This window comes from Canis lupus, chromosome 27, assembly GCF_048164855.1.
Source record: "Canis lupus baileyi chromosome 27, mCanLup2.hap1, whole genome shotgun sequence".
In the NCBI taxonomy this organism is placed as follows: domain Eukaryota; kingdom Metazoa; phylum Chordata; class Mammalia; order Carnivora; family Canidae; genus Canis; species Canis lupus.
The window spans coordinates 14,470,489-14,492,816 of record NC_132864.1 but is presented as its reverse complement, the minus strand read 5'-3'; the positions used below and the strand labels follow the sequence as shown (position 1 = coordinate 14,492,816).

General features: G+C 42.7%; 1 protein-coding gene across 2 annotated transcripts in view; it reads left to right on the top strand.

Annotated features, from left to right (window-relative positions):
* The window catches only part of P2RX7 (purinergic receptor P2X 7), a 43,502-nt gene that overhangs the window by 2,130 nt on the left and 19,044 nt on the right, over positions 1-22,328 (top strand). For both annotated transcript variants that reach the window (XM_072802469.1, XM_072802468.1), the window contains exons 2-7: positions 14,537-14,705; positions 15,805-15,873; positions 17,057-17,129; positions 18,135-18,231; positions 21,221-21,301; positions 21,935-22,064. In XM_072802469.1, coding sequence (XP_072658570.1) covers positions 14,537-14,705; positions 15,805-15,873; positions 17,057-17,129; positions 18,135-18,231; positions 21,221-21,301; positions 21,935-22,064 — 619 coding nt within the window. The remainder of the gene's footprint in view (positions 1-14,536; positions 14,706-15,804; positions 15,874-17,056; positions 17,130-18,134; positions 18,232-21,220; positions 21,302-21,934; positions 22,065-22,328) is intronic.

The window sequence follows — 22,328 nt, the reverse complement described above, 5'->3', positions numbered from 1 at the left end:
ACACCCCGTGCAAAAGGCAGACGTCAACTGCTAAGCCACGCAGGCGTCCCTAAAAACAATCTTTTTTTTTACTTAAAAATAGAATTGCCATATAATCTGGTAATTCCACTACTGGGTATTTACGCAAAGGAAATGAAAATACTACTTGGAAAAGATATGTGCATCCCTGTGTTTATTGCAGCATTATTTACAATAGCCAAGATATGGAAGCAACCCAAGTGCCCACTAATAGAGGGATGGATAAAGAAGATGTGGTATAGATACAATGGAATATTGCTCAGTGATAAAAAAGACTGAAATCTTGCCATTTGCAACACCATGGATGGATCTAAAAGGTATAATGCTAAGTGAAATAAGTCAGTCAGAGAAAGACAAATGCCATATGATTTCACTCATACATGGAATTAGGAAACAAAACAAATGAACAAAGAAAAAACATGCAAACAAAAAACTAGACTCTTAAACGTAGAGAACAAACTGGTGGCCATCAAAGGGAGATGGATAGGGGAAATGGGTGAAATAGATAAAAGAGATTAAAAGGACACATCTCAATCAGCATTGAGAAATGTATAGAATTGTTGAATCATATATTGTATACCTCAAACTAATATAACTCTATGTTAATTATACTTGAATATAAAAAAAGAGTCAAAATAATCTTTTTGAATATAATAGGCACTTTCATATGCATTCTCTCCGCTGACTGCCAAAATAACCACGTCCATGCCTGGGATTTGAGATCTGGAACTGTGGATTCAATAATCCTTCACTGCTTTGAGCCTTGAGTTTCTCGTCTATCAAATGGGGACAAAGGTTGTTGTAAGAATTAAATGAGTTACATGGGCACCTGGGTGGCTCAGTGGTTGAGCGTCTACCTTCTGCTCAGGGTATGATCCCAGGGTCCTGGGATCAAGTCCTGCATAAGACTCCCTGTGGGGAACCCTCTGCCTATGTCTCTACCTCTCTCTCTGTGTCTCTCATGAATAAATAAATAAAATCTTTTTAACAAAAGAATTAAATGAGCTACTAAATGCAAAGTTGCTTGGAAAATAACTGATGTATGGCAAGCCCTTACCCAAGTGTTACTTCTTCTTATTAATAATATTATTAGGATTAACACAATGTGATTCCTATGTTTACTATGCAACAAACACTAAATAATAAACAGATATATTAAATTATAAAATAAGACATGTTACTTAAGCCAGATATAGAACTGATGATGAAGAGTATAGTTAGTAAATGTTCCTTTATGCACCAATACATAGATCATGTGTCACAACTGCATGTAACAAGTGATTTGATTTCCTGGTATTCTTGGCACACAATTTCTTAAAAGCAAATTATTATATATAAAAGCAGATTATTATGAGAGTACCTTATAATGATAAATATCTTTCTCTCATATGGTGGAATCTTATCTTATATGCACTTAATTCCCTCAAATCCAGTTATACATGTTCCACGGGTGCCTGGAGAGACAGCGCAATTTAAACAATGTAATGACTGAGTGACTGGGGGGCCCCAAACCAAGTGTGAGATGGGATACTTGAGTTGGGCCTTCAGCCAGTTTCTGTTCCCACATGCCTTTCACAGAGTGACTCTCTTGCCCACCCTACCTAAGAATCTAGATACATCCTCTCCACTCAACATGTTCCCTAAAAAAAGCCTCTTCTTTCACCTTCACCTGGAGCAAAACTGGAAAAATAGCAACTTGTTCCAGGGCTGGAGGAAAAATAGGCTCTGGTGGACTTGTTGGAAGGTAGAAGATCTGTTTGCTATGCTTTGTGTCAAGGGTTTACCAAAGGCAGTTTTGACAAGATAAGATTTTTTCCTTAAGTACCAACTTTAGAAGATAACTCCTATGTAAAATGCTACTCTATTTTTTAATATATTTTAAAAGATAAAATTAAAGAAAAACTATTGCCAGCTTTGTTTTTTCCCCTCTATGTTAATGGAATATCTATTTATGTCCCACTGAATCGAGTCCCATAGACCACAGTTTGGGAAAGTTGTACTGTGAGGCCTCAAGTTGATAAAATTGCAACTTGGCCATTTGTGGGATGGGTAGACCCATGGTACACAGGGATTAGGAGTGGTAGTTTGCATCAAACAGGACTGGTATGAACCACAGGTGGAAGTCTAGACAGGCTCAGGTAATATTCAAGCTATGTAGCAGCAGACGGTGGGTTCTAGCCATGGAGTCCTAGGTTCAGAGCCTGTCCATAGGAGAGTTGAAAAGGCAAAGAGCCAGGATAATGAAGTAAGACAGGGCTTCAGCTATTGAGGCTGGGGTACAAAGAAGGGGCTGTCAATAGAAGAAATAAGACAAGAGGCTGGTTAGTTTCTCATAGTCCCTTAAACCAAGTTCAGATTAGAATCAAAGGCAGGGGCTCCAGCTATAGCAGATCAAGGGGCTCCAGCTTCCAGGGTTACAGGAGTGTGTAAACAGGATGCTGAGTAGGCCTGTGCTAGTCAGAATCGTTTGGATAGTAAATGACAGAGACCTAACTCAAGTTAGGCAACAAGCTACACAGCAGGAGAGGTGGTGCTGCCCTCAGGCATGGATGGTTATAAAAGCTCACACTAACATCAGGTTGGGTCTCCCCACATTGTGGCCCTATTTGGCTTTGTTCTTGAATAGGCTTTCTATGTAGCAAGATGCCACACTCATATCCTCAGCAACTCCAGAGTAACAAGCAAGTCTTTCCTGATAGCTCTGGCATGAAAGTCCCAGGAAAGTTTCCGTTGGTAAAGCTTAAATTACATTTCCACCCCTGAACCAATCCTTGTGGCTACCGCATGGTGTCACCTGATTGGCCAATCCTGGGTCATGTGCTCACTCCTGGGGCAGGAAGTAGGGAGGGGGTGCAGGGCCCAATGAGCCCAATCTGAACCACATCCAGTGACTTTACCTTAGGAAAGAAGAATACTGTTGCCAGAAGAAATGGGAAAAGAAGCAGCAGGGGGAGGAGAGGGGGCAAAGAGAAAACAAACATCCTTTACAAGGTCTTTCCAAAACCCAGAGATTCCAGAGACTTCTGAAGACTACTGCTCTATCCCTAGCTTGTCTCAACCCTGCACCTGGGCTGTGGAGACACTGCCCCAGATTATTGTCAGGGCAGGGCCCTTGGTATTCTCAACAGAAATTTCCTCTGAGAATCAGCTCCAGGGATTCCATAGGGTTTTCCAACCCATGATTCTGTTTTGTCTTCTGGCCTCAATGAGATGGGAAGAATGGGATAATGATGACTATGCTCCCAGGAAAACTGAGATGAAAAACCTGAATGACAATAAAAATAACTTCCTTATACAGTTGGCTTTATTTATATCATCTCAATTGATATGCTGGGATATAGTTATTCTTTTCATTATTGTAGCACAGATAAGGAAAGAAAACCTACGAAAGTTGGAGTTAATTTCTAAAAGATCATCCAGGTAGAAAGTGGGTTTCAAAGAAGGATTCAAATCAAAAACCTATCCAATGCTCTTAACCCAGAAAGCATATATTGAAGTGGTTACCTGGCAGACTGCAAAAGCCTGAGTACTAGGCCTCCTCAATCCTTGGTCAATCAATCATCCTTCCTTCTTCACCATGATCTTTGTCTTTCTGGGTTGGCCTGGGCAAGGGCAGGACAAGGAATGAGGCTGTAATAAGGATCCCATAAGCTTACCCTTTTCTTTTCTTTCTTTTTTTTTTAAGCTTACCCTTTTCTATTATTCATTTATTTCTCCAAATTAAATTTAGACTATCTACTATGAGTCAGGCACTGTTCATGGCTCTAGAGATTATAACAGTGAGCTAAACAACAACTCATGGGGTTATATGCCAGTGGAGGAGAGAGAGATGATACCAAAAAAAGGCAAAAAAAAAAAAAAGATATAAAATCTGATGGTGATAAATATTATGAAGAGTAATAAAGCAGAGAAGAGGACAGAGAAAGATAATGGGCAAAGATGAGTATGTGTGGGATAGACATTTGGGCTAACATGTATGGGATAGACATTTGGGCTGAGATCTGTTTGAAGAGAGGGAGCAAGACATGAAGTCTCTAAGAGAAGAATGTTTCTGGTGGAGAGAACAGCAAGTACAAAGGCTCTGAGGTAGGGACTTCATAGGGTGTTCAAGGAAAAGGAGGTCAGTGTGGCTGGAGCAAAGGGAATAAGTTAGTGAATGAGAGGAAGTGTGTAAACTGGAGAGATAACATAGGTGGGGGAGGAAGGGCAGATCACACAGGGCCTTGGAGGCCACTCTGAGTTCTTTGGATTTTATTCTGAGTGAGTCAAGAAGTCATAGGAGGATTTTAAGTAGAGAAGTAAAAGATGTTTTCATTTTCTTGGGAAGATTTCCCTCTTCCCTGGAGACTAGCTCTCTCAGAAGCTATTCCAGTGAATACAGAAGACTAGGGAAAACTGAGAGAAAAACAGGAGAAGAAACCCCACTCCAAATGCTTCTTCTCCCTTACCCAGTCAATCTCTCCCCAGGCTAAAAGAAAGCACAGTATAGTCCTGCATAGCCTCAGGCTGTCTGTCACCATGGAAATGGTGCTAGTTTGTGGCTGTTAAAATGTAGCTCCTGGCTGGCTGCCTGTTTCATGGGAGGGTTGGCACATACCTACCTGTGAGGCCAGGCCTCTTCCAACTGTAGAAGTGGACCCACCACAGAGATGGGAGGGGCAGATCCAACCCAGGCTTGGCCCCTCTGGCCCCTGTCACTTGAGGGCAACAGAAACATGAAGAGATTTGCCACATTCTCATCCTTGCCTGAACTCCTGGGTGATGTGATAGAGATGAGGGGTCCAGAAAAGATCTGCTTTGGGAGGACATGGCCTCTAGAAGAGGAGAATCCAGCCACCTGACTCAAGGGACCTAAAGAACAGCGAATGCACATATCTGAAAGCAAGAAAGAGGGATATCCAGAAGGATAGTATGTTCCAGAACCTGGTGAGAGAGAAGGGAGAAGCAGGGGCCCAAGAGCAGAGATGCAGGCAAGGGCCCGACAGGGGGAAGAGTTGGAATTTGCTCCTCAAGGCTGTGGGAAGTCACTGACAAGGTTTACAGTGGAGGAGTGAAACCGTTTGATTCCTGTTCCTAAAAGCACTCTCTGGCTACTGTGTGGAAGGCAGATTGTAGGGGGCAAGAGTGATGGGAGGAGGACAGTGAGAAGGGCGCCAGCATTGCCCAGATGAGAGGCCTGGCCACCTGGATAATAACAGGACAGCGCAGGTAGCCAGAAGTGGGCAAAGCAGGAATACATTTTGGAGGCAGAACTGACAGATTTGCTAGGAGGTGGAAGATGGCTCTGGGTTCCCAAGTGGGTGATGATGCCTTGATTGACAGGAGGAAAACAGGAGTGGCCAGCTTGTCAACTAACAGCATTGTTAACAACATCAAGCAAGCAAACAACTACTACCATCTATTGGCATCCCTCCATTAATGTCTAAACTAAAACATTAAAAAAGCTGGAAGCACATAGCCTACAAAAATGGTCCTTTCAAATGAATAAATTTAGCTTTTTGGAGAGCTTGCCTTGTTGTCCTGGTTTTCTCATTTCACCCTGGAAGCTGAGGCTTCTCTGCAGACCATCTCTCACATAGCCACAGGCTTTGGGGCATGGCCACTCCAGCCCAGCCTCCCACCCAGGAGAGGAACCTCCCAACCCTCCTGGGTTCTTAGCATAGTGCTGAAAAGAGGAAGGACCTGATTATATGGATTATTCACTGAGCAGCAGGCATCAGCTGGCTGACATGCAAGATGCCAAGAAAGAGAGGCAAAGGTGACACTGGAGAAGCCAGCAAAGATCATATTATCAACAGCCTTGAACTCTATCCTGAGGACACTGAGAAAGCACAGAGTCATCCCCGCCCTGCCACCAACATTTCATTATGAAAAATTTCAACTATATAGATTTGTCTTTTCTAGACAATATTCTCAAACTCAGCAGAGCAGATTCTGTTTCGAACTAGATATCCCACTCAATATAACACTAATATCTCCTTATTAAAGAAGAAGAAACAATGATCCAGAAGGACTAAGTAACTTACCCATGGCCATATAGTAAGTGGCAGAGCCAAGATTGAACCGAAGCTCCTCACTCCAGAGCCCAAGCTTTTATGAAATCATGTAGAATATGGAGGAGACAGGAGCACAAGTGGAGGCAGGGAGACCATTCAGGAGGCTACCAGGTGGTCCAGATGAGAGTTGATGGTGATCCAGAATGAGGAGGTGAAAGTGGTAGAGGAGAGACGTAGTTGAATAACATAAGGAGGATAAAACAGGATTTGACAATTGAATGGTTGAGGGGTAATGAGGAAAAGGATGCTAAGGAATGTTTCTGGATTGGGCAACTGATGTGGTGGGAGAACTTACTGGGATAGGAAATGTAGGAGGGGAAAGCCCATCTGGGGTGAAAGATGAGTTCAGAACTGAAGGCATTGAGTTTGTCATGTATATGGGACATACAAATTTAGATGCTTAATTTAGATGCTTAGCTGATGGATATGTGAATCTGGAACTAGAGATAAAGATTAATATATCACCAGCATATAGATGGTAACTAGAACCCTGGAAGTAGCTACAACTGGCCAGCAAGAGCAGACATAAATGAGAAAGCAAGAGGGTTTAAAACAGACCCTTGAGGAATGCTAAGTGATGGGCGAGCACAGAAGTCCCTGAAGGATTCTTAGAAGGGGTGGCCATGGAGATCCAAAGAAAGTCTAGAGAATGTGGATTCCAAAAAGCTAAGGGAAGAAGGGGAAGGAGGTGTTGCATGGTCATTGGTGTCAAATGCTGCTGAGAGTTTTAAGATCAGATCTGTAGTATGTCTATCAGAGTTAGCAAGGATGACGTTGCTTTTATTTGGCAAGAGAGACTTTAGAGAAGTGTAGAGCGGGAGCCAGACTGGAGTGGGCGGAGGAGTGAATGAAGATGCAGAAATGGATGTAGTGACTCATTCTTTCAAGAGACTTGGCTACAAAGAAGAAGAGAGGCACTGAGTGGTGGTAGGAGAATAATGTGGGGTTGAAAGAGGATTTATTTTTAAGATGGGAAATGATGTTGGAATGCAGATGGAGAGGAGACCAGAGAAAGGGAGATGATGAGATAAATGAAAATTATCATCATCATCATCACTATCACTAAATAGCAACCACAAAGAAAGCTTATTCTTTTCTTGGACTAACCATTAGAAGTTTCTTCCTTACACTGAGCCCAGATCAGTCTCCCTGTAATTTTTCCCCTTTGGTTAGAGTTCTGCTTTGTGATCCCGCTTCTGGTTGACACTCTTCAAATGACTGTACCCTGCTATTGTATTTTTCCTTTACTGTAAAATAATAATCCCAATCCCTCTGGCCATGTGCCCTCAACATGGTATCCAGATCCTTTACTATCTCAGCCAAGCCCACACAACCCCACACTCTTATTTTGTCAAGGCCTTTTTTTTTTTTTTTTTTTGTCAAGGCCTTCTTAAAAGTGGTACATGCACTCTTACTTTGCTGATGGAAGCATGAAATGGTTCAACTTTTTGTGATTTGGCTAAATGAATTGAAATATAAAATGTATGCATCCTGGTATGCCTGAGTGGCTCAGTGGTTGAGCATCTGCCTTCGGCTCATGTCGTGATCCAGGGGTCTTGGGATCGAGTCCCGCATCAGGTTCCCCACAGGGAGCTTGCTTCTCCTTTTGCCTATGTCTCTGCCTCTCTCTCTCTCTGTGTTTCTCATGAATAAATAAATAAAATCCTTTAAAAATGTATGCATTCTTTAACCCAGAAATTTATCTTAAGGTGTGAAATTTATCTTTGGTGTGAAAGGATTCTTTTGCAAGTGTATGCCTGGCAACATGAGAGAGGAGGTGGAGAGACAATAAAAAATAGTGCTTAAGAGAACAGACCAGTAGTGAAAGAATGAATGCTTATCCCCCAAAGATCGGGAACAAAACAAGGATGCCTGTTCTCACTGCGCCTATTCAACACTGTACTCAAAGTTCTAGCCAGAGCAATTAGGCAAGAAAAAGAAACAGAAGCCATCCAAATTGGAAAAGAAGAAGTAAAACACCACTCAGATAATATCATCCTATATATGGAGAATCCAAAAGAAGTCACAAAAAGCTATTAAAGTTAATAAACCAATTCAGTGAAGTTTTGAGGTACAAGATCCACACATAAAAATCAGTTGTGTTTCTTTACATCAACAGGTAAAAATTCAAAGAGTCAATATATATTATTAATATATGCTTAAAAGAGTGGTTTGGTACATAGTAGAGCTGTATCAGGGTTACCAAAAAAATGTTTGCAATTGGAAAAACTGAGCAAAACTTCCAGTTAAATATCAAATATCCACCAGGAAGAGACTGGGGGCAAATTATCACGACTTGTCTCTTAGGCTGAACTGTATTAAAACATGTAGAGTATGGCCATGTTTGGGTGTCAAAACGTGGGCATAAAGAGATACCTGTTGTCTTGTTTCAACAGCAGTAACCTCTGGGAGGGAGACTGTTGGAAGCTTTCATATTCTTTGGGCAGTTCTATGAAATTTACACTTTCACAACAACTAAAGGGGTTTTCTTGAAAAATGTGCCTCATAAAACCCAAGCATGGGGCTCCTATAGCTTGCAGCCTAATAAGGCCATAGGTCATTGGCTTACCACCACCCAAGAGTGAAATATTCTACTTCTTTCACTGAAGCTTAAGATAACACTAGTTGCTTGTTTTGTTTTCTTCTAGATGATATAATGTTGGTTTATATGGGTTTAGGATTATCTAAAATTTTCGGGCGTCTAACATAAACTTCTGCCACCTTGGGTAGGCTACAGTTTGTACTGGCATAACTGAATTTTTTACTTCAACGTAAGGATGTTACATGTATCTATTATTCTTCCTCTAATTGATAAACTTTAACTAATAGCTTAAGATTTACTCTCTGTTCTCCAGAGTTGAATATGTAGAAAGTATTGTATTCTGCAGTACAAGTTCTTTGAATGAGAGAGCATTTGGGAAGCATTTAAGGAAGGGTTTTCCAGAACTGTTGGCTGACGGAGAAGAAATGCAATAGCCAAAGGAAATTAGAAGCGAAGATGATGTCTTAGTTAAGCTGTGGGTAACAAGGAACTGAAACTCCTTCACTCTAGCTCAAGAAAAGGTGGGGTAGGATAGAATAGGGTAGAGGGCGGAGCTCTTTTTTTTTTTAAGATTTTTATTTAGTTATTTATTCATGACAGACACACACACACAGAGAGAGAGAGAGAGAGGCAGAGACACAGGCAGAGGGAGAAGCAGGCTGCATGCAGGGAGCCTGACATGGGACTCAATCCCTGGTCTCCAGGATCAGGCCCTGGGCTGAAGGTGACGCCAAACCACCGGAGCTGCCCTGAAGCTCTTACAAAGCTACAATAGGCCAACTGTATTGCAGTAGGCTGAATAATGGCCCACAAAAGATATCCACTCCCAATCCCCAGGACCTGTGAATCTGTTACCTTATATGGCAAAATGGAACTCTGCAGATGTGATTGGGTTCAAGGTCTTAAAATGGGGAGATTATCCTTGATTATCTGAGTGTCCCCAATGTAATCACAAGAGTCTTCAAAGAAAGGAAGTAAGAGGGTAAAAGTTAGAAAAAGGAGATATGATGACAGGAGCTGAGGTTGGACTGACACAGCCAGGAGCCCAGGAATTCCATGGCAGCTTCTAGAAGCTGGAAATGGTGAGGAACAGATTCTGTCATGGAGGCCTCCAGAAAGAACCAGCCCTCTGGGAGTCACCTTGATTTCAGTCCCATAAAACCAATTTTATGTATCTGACCCCCAGAACTAAGAGAATAAATTTATATTAAGACACTAAGTTTGTGGTAACTTGTTACAGCAGCAATGGAAAACTAATATAATGGGTACTTAACTTGCCTTAGGGGTGCAGGCTCTCCTCCACTTTCTTCTCAGCATATCTCTTGCTGTCCTTGGCCCCTGTCCTCCCACCTCAGAGTGGGCTAGGGGTGGAAACAATTGGATTCTTCTCTTAGGGTTTTAAACACAATAAAGCAGAGGCTGCAGGCCTAAGGTCTCTGTGAGGCACAAAGGATACAGTGTCCAGGGCCCACCGTTTCATTTAGGGACCAAGAAAATGTTGGCCTTGGGCTAAGTGTCAGTAAACCAGATTTGAGGACGGTCCACTTTCAGATCCTATCCTTTCATTGTAGAGTTACCTTTACTCAGTGAGCTCAGGCGCTGTGAAGAAGAGCCAGGCTTCGCTAAGCAGTGCTTCCTACCTGCGGCCCTTTGAGGATTCTCTCTCCATGCTGACGTGGAGGCCGGGCCCCCTGAGGTGCCAATAGAGAAAGCCCTTCATATTCAGAGTTTATGCAAGTCCTCTTCTACCTCCCCAGTCTCGTCAACTTTCCACTGCACCATCTCTTTCTCCTCATCCTACAAGGTGTCAATAAACTCCCAGCTCCTTCCTGCTCTTGTGCCAGAGGGACCGGTAGGTTTGCTGTCTTCAGCATGCACAGAATTGCAACTTCTTCGAGCTGAAAGTTCACGAGGATCAGGGAGCCAAGCAGCCCTCCCCTTGCTCAGGAACTACACCCATGGCCAGAGGTGACATGGCTTGTCTGAGTCTTAGGGATGGTCCTTAGGGCAGGATCCTGCCAACTCTTTTCCTCCTTTTTCCTTTGATGCAGTTCTTATATGGTAGGTTCATTATCATACAAAGACAAATTTTCTGACTTATGAGAGGGCTGGGTTCCATTACAACTGACCTGTAATATGTTGTGCATTCTGGAATGAATATGGCAGCTTCGAATTGAGCTTCCCAAGCACTGGGCCAAACTGACCCAGTGTTATTCTGGGAGAATGTCACCACGTCTGACACAAAAACACTGCATAGATCATGTTCACATTGTGATGCTAGGCTGAAATACATTGTCCAACAAGTATTATATTTGTCTATGGAATTGTATGAAATAGCTCTTTTTCATATATGCTGATTGGACCTAAAACCTGGATCTCTAGCCCCAATGTCCTTCTTGATGAGACTTCTTTTTTCTTTTATTTTTCTTAAGATTTCATTTTTTTTAATTTTTTAATTTTTTATTTTTTAAGATTTCATTTTTGAGTAATCTCTACACACAACATGGGGCTGGAAGTCACATCCTCGAGACCAAGAGCCACACACACTCCACTGATATAGCCAGCCAGGTGCCCCTGATGAGCTTTTTAAATGAATGGTATATAAATACTAAAATATACTGAGAATAACATAATAAACACCACGTTCCACTCTCCAACTTAAGAAATAAAACATTACTAATCCAGTTTTAGTTCCCTGATGACCCAGCCCAGATCCCATTTTCTTTCTTCTTCCCTTATAAACACCATCCTGAATTTGGTGTTTGTCATTCTGTGTTCATTTTTATATCTCTACAACATATGTCTATAGCTACAAAACATTTTTTCCCTTTTTTATTGAGGTGAGATTCATATCATATAAAATGGCCATTTTAAAGTGATCAAGTCATGGGGCGCCTGGATGGCTCAGTCCATTAAGCATTTGCCTTCAGCTCAGGTCATGATCTCGGGGTCTTGGGATCAAGCCCCGCATCAGGCTCCCTGCTCAGTGGGAAATCTGCTTCTCCTTCTCCCTCTGCTGCTCCTCCTGCTTATTCATGCGTGCGTGCTCTCTCTCTCTCTCTCTCTCTCGCTCTCTCTCTGTCAAGTAAATAAATAAAATCTTTAAAAAAATAAAGTGATCAAGTCAGTGGCATTTAGTAATACACATTGTTGTGCATCCACCACCTCTATCTAGTTCCAAAACATTTTCACCACTCCAAAAGAAAACCACACGCATTCATAGTCACCTTGGTTCCCCAGCCCGGCACCCATCAATCTACTGTCTCTATGGATTTACCTATTCTGGATTATTTCATATATAAATAGAATCATACAACATGTTACCTTTCGCATCTGTCTTCTTTTACTTAGCATAATGTTTTTGAGGTTCCTGCACAGTATAACATGTCTCAGCACTTCATTCTTTTTTATAACCGAATAACATTTCGTTTGGGTAGACCACATTTTGTTTTTCTATTCATTTACTGTTGAACATGTAGGCTATTTCCATTGGCTATTATGAATAGTGCTGCTGTGAGCATTCATGGACAGGCCTTTGTTTGAGTGTAGAATGCTGTTTTGGATTTCTTTAAACTTTATGTCATACCGTGACATGTTTTATTTTCTCAACATTGTATTATTTCCATATTGGTATAAGTAGCTCTCCATTCATTGTAACTAGAGCATCCCTATTGTATGAATCCAACAATTTATTTATTTATTTAATGTTCAAGGAATTCAGGTTATTTCATTTTCCCTCTTACAAATAAGGCTGCCATAAACATTCTTATACATAACTCCTTGGACATATGGACGAGGGTTTCTCTAGGGAATATACCCAAGAGCGAAATTGCGGGGTCCTGGGAGATGCACTTCTTTAAATGTACTTCATAATGCCAATGTGAGCTGCCTGGGAATACAAGCTGGTACGGCCACTCTGGAAAACAGTATGGAGGTTCCTTAAAAAGTTGAAAATAGAGCTACCCTATGACCCAGCAATTGTACTACTGGGTATTTACCCCAAAGATACAAATGCAGTGATCTGAAGGGGCACCTGTACCCCAATGTTCATAGCAGCAATGTCCACAACAGCTGAATATGGAAAGAGCCCAGATGTCCATCCATTATCAAATGGATAATGAAGATATGGTATATATACAATGCAATATTACTCAGCCATCAAAAAAGTGAAATCTTGCTATTTGCAATGATGTGGATGGAACCAGAGGATATTATGCTAAGTGAAATAAGTCAATCAGAGAAAGACAATTATCATAGGATCTCACTCCTATGTGGAATATAAGAAACAAAACAGAGGACCATAGGGGAAGAGAGGAAAAATAAAACAAGACAAAATCAGAGAGAGAGACAAACCATAAGAGACTCATAATCATAGGAAACAAACTGAGAGTCGATGTAGAGGTGGAGAGTGGGGTATGGGGTAACCAGATGATGGACATTAAGGAGGGCACGTGATATAATGAGCACTGGGTGGTTTTTTTATGTATTATTTTTATGGGAGTTCGATTTGCCAACATATAGTATAACACCCAGGAGCAGGATCACTGAACTCTACCTCTGAAACCAATAATACATTATACATTAATTAATTGAATTTAAATTTTAAAAAGAGGACTTACAAAGAAAAAAATACATATAGAAATTTTAAAAAATAAAAAACAAAAAACAAATGTGAGCTATCTTTTCAATAGTCTCCCAGGGCTCTCAACCCTGGCTGTGCATTAAAATCACCCAATAAACTTTAAAAAAATATATAAGTACTTGGATAACGCCCCAGACTTACTGAATCAGAATTTCCAGGGATGGGACTGGGGAGTTGCAATTTTGAAAGCTCTCTGAGGATTATAATACATAGCCAAGGTTGAGAAGAGCTGGGACCAAGTCTTGGCCCACTCTGTGCTGGTTTCCCAAGGTTAGTTCCTCTTTTAGCAGCCACTGGATTATGCTTCCTAAATCATTCAGATATTAGGGGCTGGCCTGAGGGAAGAGACCAAATAAATCCGTGCTGAATGAATAAACAAAGTATTTAAAATAAAGTCAGAATTATTCAGGGCAATGCAAGCAGGGAAAACAAACAGCTATGGAATCTACCATTTTTAATTATTAATTCCATCTTCTCCCTCTCTTCCTCCCACTATAATCATTTCGATTCATATTCTAAAGAAGGTATTAACACCTAATGAACTGATCAAAGGCAGGAAACTGAGGCAGAACAAACCTAGCTTGTGGTTAAGAGGTCTGGCTCTGGACTCGAAGGCAGACCAACAGAGGACCTCAGTTCTGCCGCTGACAATCTGGGTTATCTTGGGCAGTTTGCTTTACCTCTCTGAGCCCATTCTCTCATCTACAAAAGTGAGATGACAGTAACTATCTCCTATTGCCACGAAGATTAAACAGATGAGGCACGTAAAGCCCTTGGCATGTATTAAGTGCTCCATAAAGGGCAACTACTATTATCAGTATTATTTATAAACCAGGTGTGTGTTTCTGGAAAATAGGTGGCTGACCTGCTGGACACAGTTGATATGTTGCTCAGCCCCAGGACGATGCAGGTGGACCAATCTAGAGCTGGGCTTTGGGATTTAAGAAGCTGCCCTAGGGTCTATATTAGGAAATATTGGAGGTTGACATTAGGGGCAATAGTTTCCACGTGCTGAATGCTCACAATGTGCTGGATACTATGCTGAAGAGTTTGCACACATGCCTCATTCCATCCTCACAACTCCTGAGGTAGGTATGACTATTCTTCCCACTTTACAGATAAGGAAAATGAGTCACAGAGAAGGCAAGTAGCCTGCCCAGAGTCACTCAGCAAAGCTAAGATTTGAATAGAGGCATCCTCCAGAACTTACATGCAAAACCACTGCATTGTGCCTCCCTTGAGAAAACCATTTGACACTTTTCTGTGTCTGCCATTTAGCTTCGCTTTAATCAGTGACAAGCGGTACCAACAGAAAGAGCCTCTTATCAGTTCTGTACACACCAAAGTGAAAGGGACAGCAGAGGTGAAAATGGAGATATTGGAGAATGGAATCAAGAAGATGGTGTCTACTGTCTTTGACACTGCGGATTACACCTTCCCCTTGCAGGTAAGCACTTGTCAACAACTCCCAAGGACTCCTCCCTGGTTGCTGTCACCAGGGCCTTTGCCTCCCTCCCCTGGGACTGGAGTCTCACTCTAGAAAAATACTGGCCCTATTTTAAAAAGCTCTGTGAAAATCCCAACTGAGAAAACCTAAAAATTGCAAAACTGGGTCAGATCCAGCAGCTCAAAACTGATTCTATGCTTTATCAAGTCCTACAGGGTTTCTCAAAATAGCAGTGTGTCCTGGTGCATTTAAAGCACGATTTGATTCACTCACAATTGATTTCTACACAGCTTTTTAGAAGCAGGGCCGTCAAGTCAGCAAGGTCTGCCTAGATTCAGAAGGACATAGAAATTCCTGCCTGGACAGGACTGGCCCTTCTATATTGTTTGTGTGGCGTTTTATCAACAAAAATGTCTTCAGGAAGAAAGACATCCTGATACATTTTTGCACAAGGGAAAGGAAATAGATGACAAAGAGAAGAAGGGTGTGGATCACAGGGAAAGGCTATGTGACTGCTTAAATTTGCAAGAAGAGAAAATAAAAGTAGGATAGTCAAAAAGGAGAAATCAAAGTTGGAATGAGAACACCAAAGAACGGATAGGGAGGCTGGAGGGACAAAAGGGCACTTCTGCAGCTTCTGGGAGCTGGGGTGCTTTGCAAAATCATAAAACCCAGGCCACTATCTGTTTCTACCAGCAGGTCAGTAAGATCTCCAGCTATTTCCTGGGCTGTGGGATGCCTTTTGCCTTTTATTTAATTAAAATCCTGGATTATCTGAACTGCGTTCTGATGAAGCCAACACCCCCGCCCTCCCTCCCCAGGTCTCTTAAGTTTCGATTTAATGTGTTCAAAAAATGAAAAGGCTGCTTTTGAGGCTGGAATGGAGAAAGAATACTCAATCAATCTGAATGTCCTTGCGCTCTCCCTTGGCTCAGCAGGGCGGCTCAACCAGCTTTGATATTAAACCCTCAGCATAGTCCAAGTTGCTCCCAGACCAGATTTCTAGAGTGTAGTTTAGAAAGGTGGAAGGTTTGCCCCCAGGCATGGAGCAAGCTGGATTATTTTGATTAAGTAGCTCTGCTCTCCTCTTTCTCCACAGGGGAACTCCTTCTTCGTGATGACAAACTTTCTCAAGACAGAAGGCCAACAGCAGGGGTTCTGTCCTGAGGTAAGGAGGGGACCTGGAGTGTTCAGCAGGTGAGAAGAGTTGCTGGAGGAGGCACAGGTCAAAGGAAGATAATGGGCAGAGGCCATTTGCATGTCAGGGTCAGGCTCTGGTTGCCCTAAGACTGTCCACTAAACCTGCTTCCTAGAAAACAAGAAGTCAAACGTGCATAAACTAACCATCTCATTTCTCTTTTCCCTCTTCTGTCCTCAGGTCTGAGGCCTAACTGACCTCATTTTCTGAGGCCAGGAGAACATGCTGGCTGGCACCCTGTACTTCCCATTTCCTGTTGAGCCTTTATGCTTGTCACCTTGCCCAGTTCAGCAGCCACAGGGCTCCTGCTTGGACCAGGTCCCCTGCTCTCCACCCCAAGGGCCTCCCCTGAGAGTGGTACCTGGCTGCTCGGCATCTGCTTTGTAGATTTTTATTTATTTTCCTTTTTTTATTGATATATAACTCATATACCATAGAGTCCACCATTTTAAAGTGTAGAAATGAGTGGTTTTTAGTATTTTCACAATGTTGTACCAACCACATCACTACCTGATTCCAGGACATTTTCGTCACCCCAAAAAGAAGTCCTGTACCTATTAGCAGTCATTCCCCCGGCCCCACCCCTGCCCCTCAGCTTCTGGTGAGCCCTGATCTACTTTCTGTCTGTGGATTTGCCTATTCTGTGTATTTCATATCACTGAGATCATACACTATGTGTCCTTTTGTGTCGGGCTCCTTTCACTCGGCATCACGCTTAGAAGGGTCATCCTGGGGCACCTGGGTAGCTCAGTGGTTGAGCATCTGCCTTTGGCTCAGGTTGTGATCCTGGAGTCCTGGGATCGAGTCCCACATCGGGCTCCCTACAGGGAGCCTGCTTCTCCCTCTGCCTCTCTCTGTGTCTCTCATTAATAAATAAATTAAACAAAAAAAAAATAGAAGGGTCATCCTGTTGTAGCAGGTGCAGTGCTTCTTTCCTTTTTACAGCTGAGTCAGCCCCATTGTATGAATGCACTACGCTTTATTTTTCCGTGTATCAGCTGATGAATATTCAGGTTGTTTCTACTTTTTGGCCTCTGTGAATAGTGTTGCTGTGAACGTTTGTGTACAAGTTTTCGTGTGGACACAGGCATCTGCTTTTCTATATCTTAGAGACACAAGTGGCTTACTCCCCACTATCCTGTCCTCTCTGCAGTTTCCCACCCGCAGGACACTCTGTTCCAATGACTGGGGCTGTAAAAAAGGATGGATGGACCCACAAAGCAAGGGTATGTTCTCTTTCTTTTCTGGGATCCTGGGGGTGGGTAGTCTGGTATTTTGGTGAATTCACAATGCCCTAAAGTTCAAATCTTTAGCCTCTGGCTCTCAGCTGCCTTCTTCCACCCTCACCAGGCCATGGGAGAGTTGTGGCTGACCCATGCCTGCACTCTGTCCCCAGAGGACTAGCCACTTGACTAGGGATGTGACCTAATTCCCCAATGAGGGCAGCTCCTGAAAACCTCCATAATTAGCATATTCAGGGTTCTCATTGACAGGAAAATCCAATAGCCCACATTGTCATCTGTGTCTGAGGAGCTTTCCACCTTGAACTTCCCCAAACGTTGAGGGGTATGATTGTAGCCCCAGGGCACCTGGAGACAGTACCACGATTAGCCTGCAGAATTTCTATGTCTCTTGTTTAAGCTTAAAGAGGCACATGACAATTTTTTTTAAATGACCACACACACACACACAAAAAAACCATCAGTGGTTATAACACACACACAGAAACAAAAAAGACATATAGATGTTATATTCTGTTCCATAAGATGTGTGTGTTTGAGTCCCCCTCAGGAATCTGCTGGTGACACTAACCAGAAAGATGTGCCATATTCATTCTGTGGCTTTGCACATCTCTGGTCCATGCTGTACACCCCTAAGTGACAGGTGCCCACTTAGAAGCCAAGTTCTAGTCCATTTATGTTAGGCAAGGGAACACACCCTGCTCAGCTCCTCTTTCCTTGCAAAGAAACCAAAAAAGCCAACAGCATCCACAGTCTCTCTGTCTTCTCTCTGAACCTTTTTTTTTTTTTTAACTTACTGTCTGACGTGTTCCTTGCTTGGGTTGCCTTATGTAAGTTTGTGGTTCAAATTGGGTTTTGTGGAAGCTGAAACTGCTTGGGTTGAAAAGCATAAGTAAAGAGTCTCTTGCTGAGACTGAGTTCATGATGCACTCGTGGTTTTCACACCTGTGCTTCTCTGGCCCCTTGACCCCCCCCCCCACCACCAACCAGGGATCCAGACCGGAAGGTGTATAGAGTATAAAGGGAAGCAGAAGACTTGTGAAGTCTCCGCCTGGTGTCCCATCGAGGCAGTGGAAGAGGCCCCCCGGTGAGCTGCAGTTTGGGGGACAGATGGGGTGGCCCTGACCAGTGAGCAGATGAAAAGTCCTGGGTCCTACTGACTTGGTGACCCTCTGTCCCAGGCACATCAGTGATCTCTGAGAAGACCATCTAATTGTTAAAATATTGCAATAATTCTGTACTGGCTGGCAAATAACTACTACCCTGAGCACCCTTGGGTGCCCCTGGGCCCTTGGCTGTCCCAGCACCTTACAGAGCACCACCAGAGCCCTTCTCTAGCACTACAGCAGGTCCCACTCTGACTGGCCAGTGTCCATACTGAGCAATTAAGGATGGGAAGGTGACAAGAAGGGAAGGAAGAAAGGGGAAGGGAAGGAGAGAGCAAGATGGGGAAAAGAGCAGAGGAGGAAGAGAAGTTTTCTTAAATTAAATGACATATAGATTTGTTGATCCCCTGTATTGATTCTTCTCTTTAACACACAAGTCAGGCCCAGAAAGCAGAACTCGATGTTAAATCTCAGAAACCACAGGGATTGGTGCATTTCAGAAAAATAGACTTTGATTCAAATTCTGATTCTAACCCGTCCTTGCCATGTGACCTTGAGCAAGTGGCTTAACCTCTCTGAGCTTCAGTTTCCTTATTTGTAAAACGAAGATAATAGTTACTCCTACCTTGCAGGACTGTTGTGAGAATTAAATGAGATGATACTTGCTCTAGATGAATGTGACTGAAGATCACACCATCAGCCTCTTTGGGGCAAAGAGAAGATTGCCCAAGCTGACTTTTTAGAAGGCCCAGGCAAAGGCTTCCCATGTCAGGGTGGGAAGCATTCAGTAGTGTCAGGCTACCTGGCCCTCAATCATTAATGGTACCACCCAGGTTTATTTCTAGTTCAGAGGAGTTTCTTTTTCACAGAAAGAATTGCCCAGGGCCTGAATGAGATCGGTTAGAACTAACACTCAAGTAAGTAGTCCCTGGTTCAAGGTAAGAGGCCTCTTGATGGTCTCTGGTTTTCAGTCACCAACTTATTCATCAGACAAATACTGTACATCACCAATGTTCAGGTCCTTGGACTGCAATTTTACATGCCCTTGGGCAAGTAACCCCCTGAACTTCAGTTTCCTCATATGTTATAGAAAGGGATTACTAAAATGATTCATTTAATCATTCAGTCAACACATCCAATACCACATAGGAGGCATTAGATATTTATTTTACATGTAACTATGCGCAAGAGACTGTACTAAAAATACAAGAAGACCTAGATAGGGAGCAGGTCCCAAGCCTCTTGCAGCCTAATCAAAGAGATAAGAAACGTGCACAGAGAATTAGAATTCAAGATAGGAAGTGAAGAATGTCATAAGAGAGGAATAAAAGGCTTTGATCCTTAGAATTTCAAGTCCCCTTATTCTTAGATTTTGCCCAGGAAGCATGGATTTAGGATATTCTAAAAGTAAATGGTCTGGCATGTAGTAGATATTTGTTGTAAATAAGATTTTTTAATGCAAATATCAGAAATACAATTTAAACTGGCTTCAGGGGGAAAATGTTATTTTTTTATTCCTATAAATGGGGAATCCATAAATAGGGGATCCTTCAGGAAAGGACTGATCCAGGCTTCAAATAAAAATGATGTCATTAAGATTCTCTTTCTGTCTCTTCTAACCCTGGTCCCTACCTCCACCTCCCAGTTACTTTCTCCCATTTTGGCTTTCCTCACACTATGGTCCAGGGAACTCCAAGTCTATACTGTCTTTACTACTAGCAATACTAAAGAAAATGAGTTTTTCTTTTTCTAGTATTTCCTACAAAAGACTTAGAATGTTTTCACTGGCCTAAGTCATGTGACAATCTATGAACCAATCACTATGGCCAAGAGAATTGGGTTATTCTGTTTAGCCAGCTCTGGGTCACCTGCCCACCCTAGGGTCTGTAACAATGGGCAGAAGATGGATTCATCTCTACCCAACCTTCTGGGCTAAGAGTGGAAGAGACCTGGTTACCCCAAAGGGAGAAAACAGAGGTGCTTCTAACAGATGGGGAATGGATCCTGGGCAGACAAAAACTATGGTGTTCTCTGTAGTTATATCCTAAATAGAGGCAAAGCTGGGCTCTGGCAATTCTGGAATAAAAAGTAGATCATTCTTGGTGCCTCCTTCCAAATACCTCCATCGTTTCCTGGTGCTAATTCCAGTATACATATGTGCCACCCACTTGGGCGGGCCTGCCAACAGTTAGGTACCAGCTGTATCTCCTTATCCACAGCCAGTTCTCTCCATCTTTAACAGACTGTCAAGCACATAAGGACAAAAGCCTTGACCATCTTGTTCATCACTATATTGCCAATGCCCAGCCACACACCCAGCAGAATAAATATTTGCCAAATGAACGGATGGATAGATTGTGGGTTGGCTTTTCTAAAGTCTAGGATTTGAGCTCCTCTAATTCATGGAGAATTTATGCTACTCAGAGTCTATCAACCTATGACTGATAGAGTCCACTATACATGTGTGGCCCTCTGCTAAAGCCTGGGAATACTGAGATTTAAAAAAATCATTGTCCTAACCTGCAGGAACTCCAAGACTATTGGGAGGTACAAACAGAGGTGTGCTGGAGCTGGCTTACATTGACTCTGAGCCAATTATGCTCATCCCTTCCCAACTCCAAGTGCAGTGATACCCACTAATAGCTTGAGATCAGCCACAGTGGAAGTACTTATACTACAGAAATCATTAATGTACATATCAGAGCCTTTCTTTTCCCCCTGGAGACCTGGTTGTTAAACCTTTACCAGCACACCACCACACATACCTAAACATACAATTACATCAGAGTGTGAGAAGGGTTGTTATAGTAAATGCCATGGGGCCTCAGGAAGAGAGAAGTTTTTCCTCTTTTTTAGATTTTTAGGACTGAACTACATTTCTCTTTACTCATTGCAATGACCCGAGCCAGAAACCAGAAGCCTATGGTCCCACTGGCCCACTGATCCTCATTTCACCTCTTACTCTCTCAGGCCTGCACTCTTGAACGGTGCTGAAAATTTCACTGTGCTCATCAAGAATAACATTGACTTCCCTGGCCACAACTACACCACGTAAGTGCCTAGAATGTCTAGCTGTTAACTATCTAATGCTGTGTAATGGATTACGTACACCAAAAATTAGAAACTTAACAACCAACATTCATTATCTGATGCAGTTTCTGTGGGTAAGTAATGTGGGAATGACTTCACCAGGTGGTTGTGATTTAGGGTCTCTTGGGTTACAGTCAAGCTGTCACTGGGGACCACAGCCATCTCTGGGTTGACTGGGGCTGAGAATCCTCTTCCAAGCTCACTCACCTGGTTGTCAGCAGGAAGTTCAGTTCCCCACTATATGGACCTCTCCCTAGGACTGCTTGAGTGTCCTTAAGAATGGTGTCTGGCTTCCCCCAGAGCAAGTGATCCAAGAGGGACAGATAATAAGCAAGCAAGACAGTAAACAATATGGAAGCCGCAATCTTTTATGACTTAACCTCACAAGTGACACACCATCACTTCTGTCACATGCTATTGGTCACACAGACCAACCCTGCACAGTGTGGGAGGGGACCACACAAGGGTGTGAATCCCAGGGGCTGAGGATCCCTGGGGCCCCTCATGGAACCCAGCTACCAACTGGCTCACTTCTATGAAAGAGACAGGTCTCAGTTTTCAAAAACATGTTTGTTTGCTTCTCGTTGCATACAGGAGAAACATCTTGCCAGATATAAACATCACTTGTACCTTTCACAAGACTCAGAACCCACAGTGTCCCATTTTTCGATTAGGAGATATCTTCCAACAAACAGGAGATAATTTTTCAGATGTGGCAATTCAGGTTGGTGGCATCTTTATACAGTGAGGGTATGAGTTGGGGGATGGAAGATGTCAAATGGTCAGGAAGCTGGACCCCTGGGTATTAGTTATAGGGCTCCCTTTATTGAGCATTTAGTATATCCCGGCACAGTGCCAAGGCCTTTTCCTGTATTACCTCATCTAATTCCACAACAACCCTGTGAACACATCCCCATGGGGCAGTAGTTTCCTGCGGCTACTGTAATAAACAAACATGATCTCGGTGGCTTAAAGCAACACAATTTTT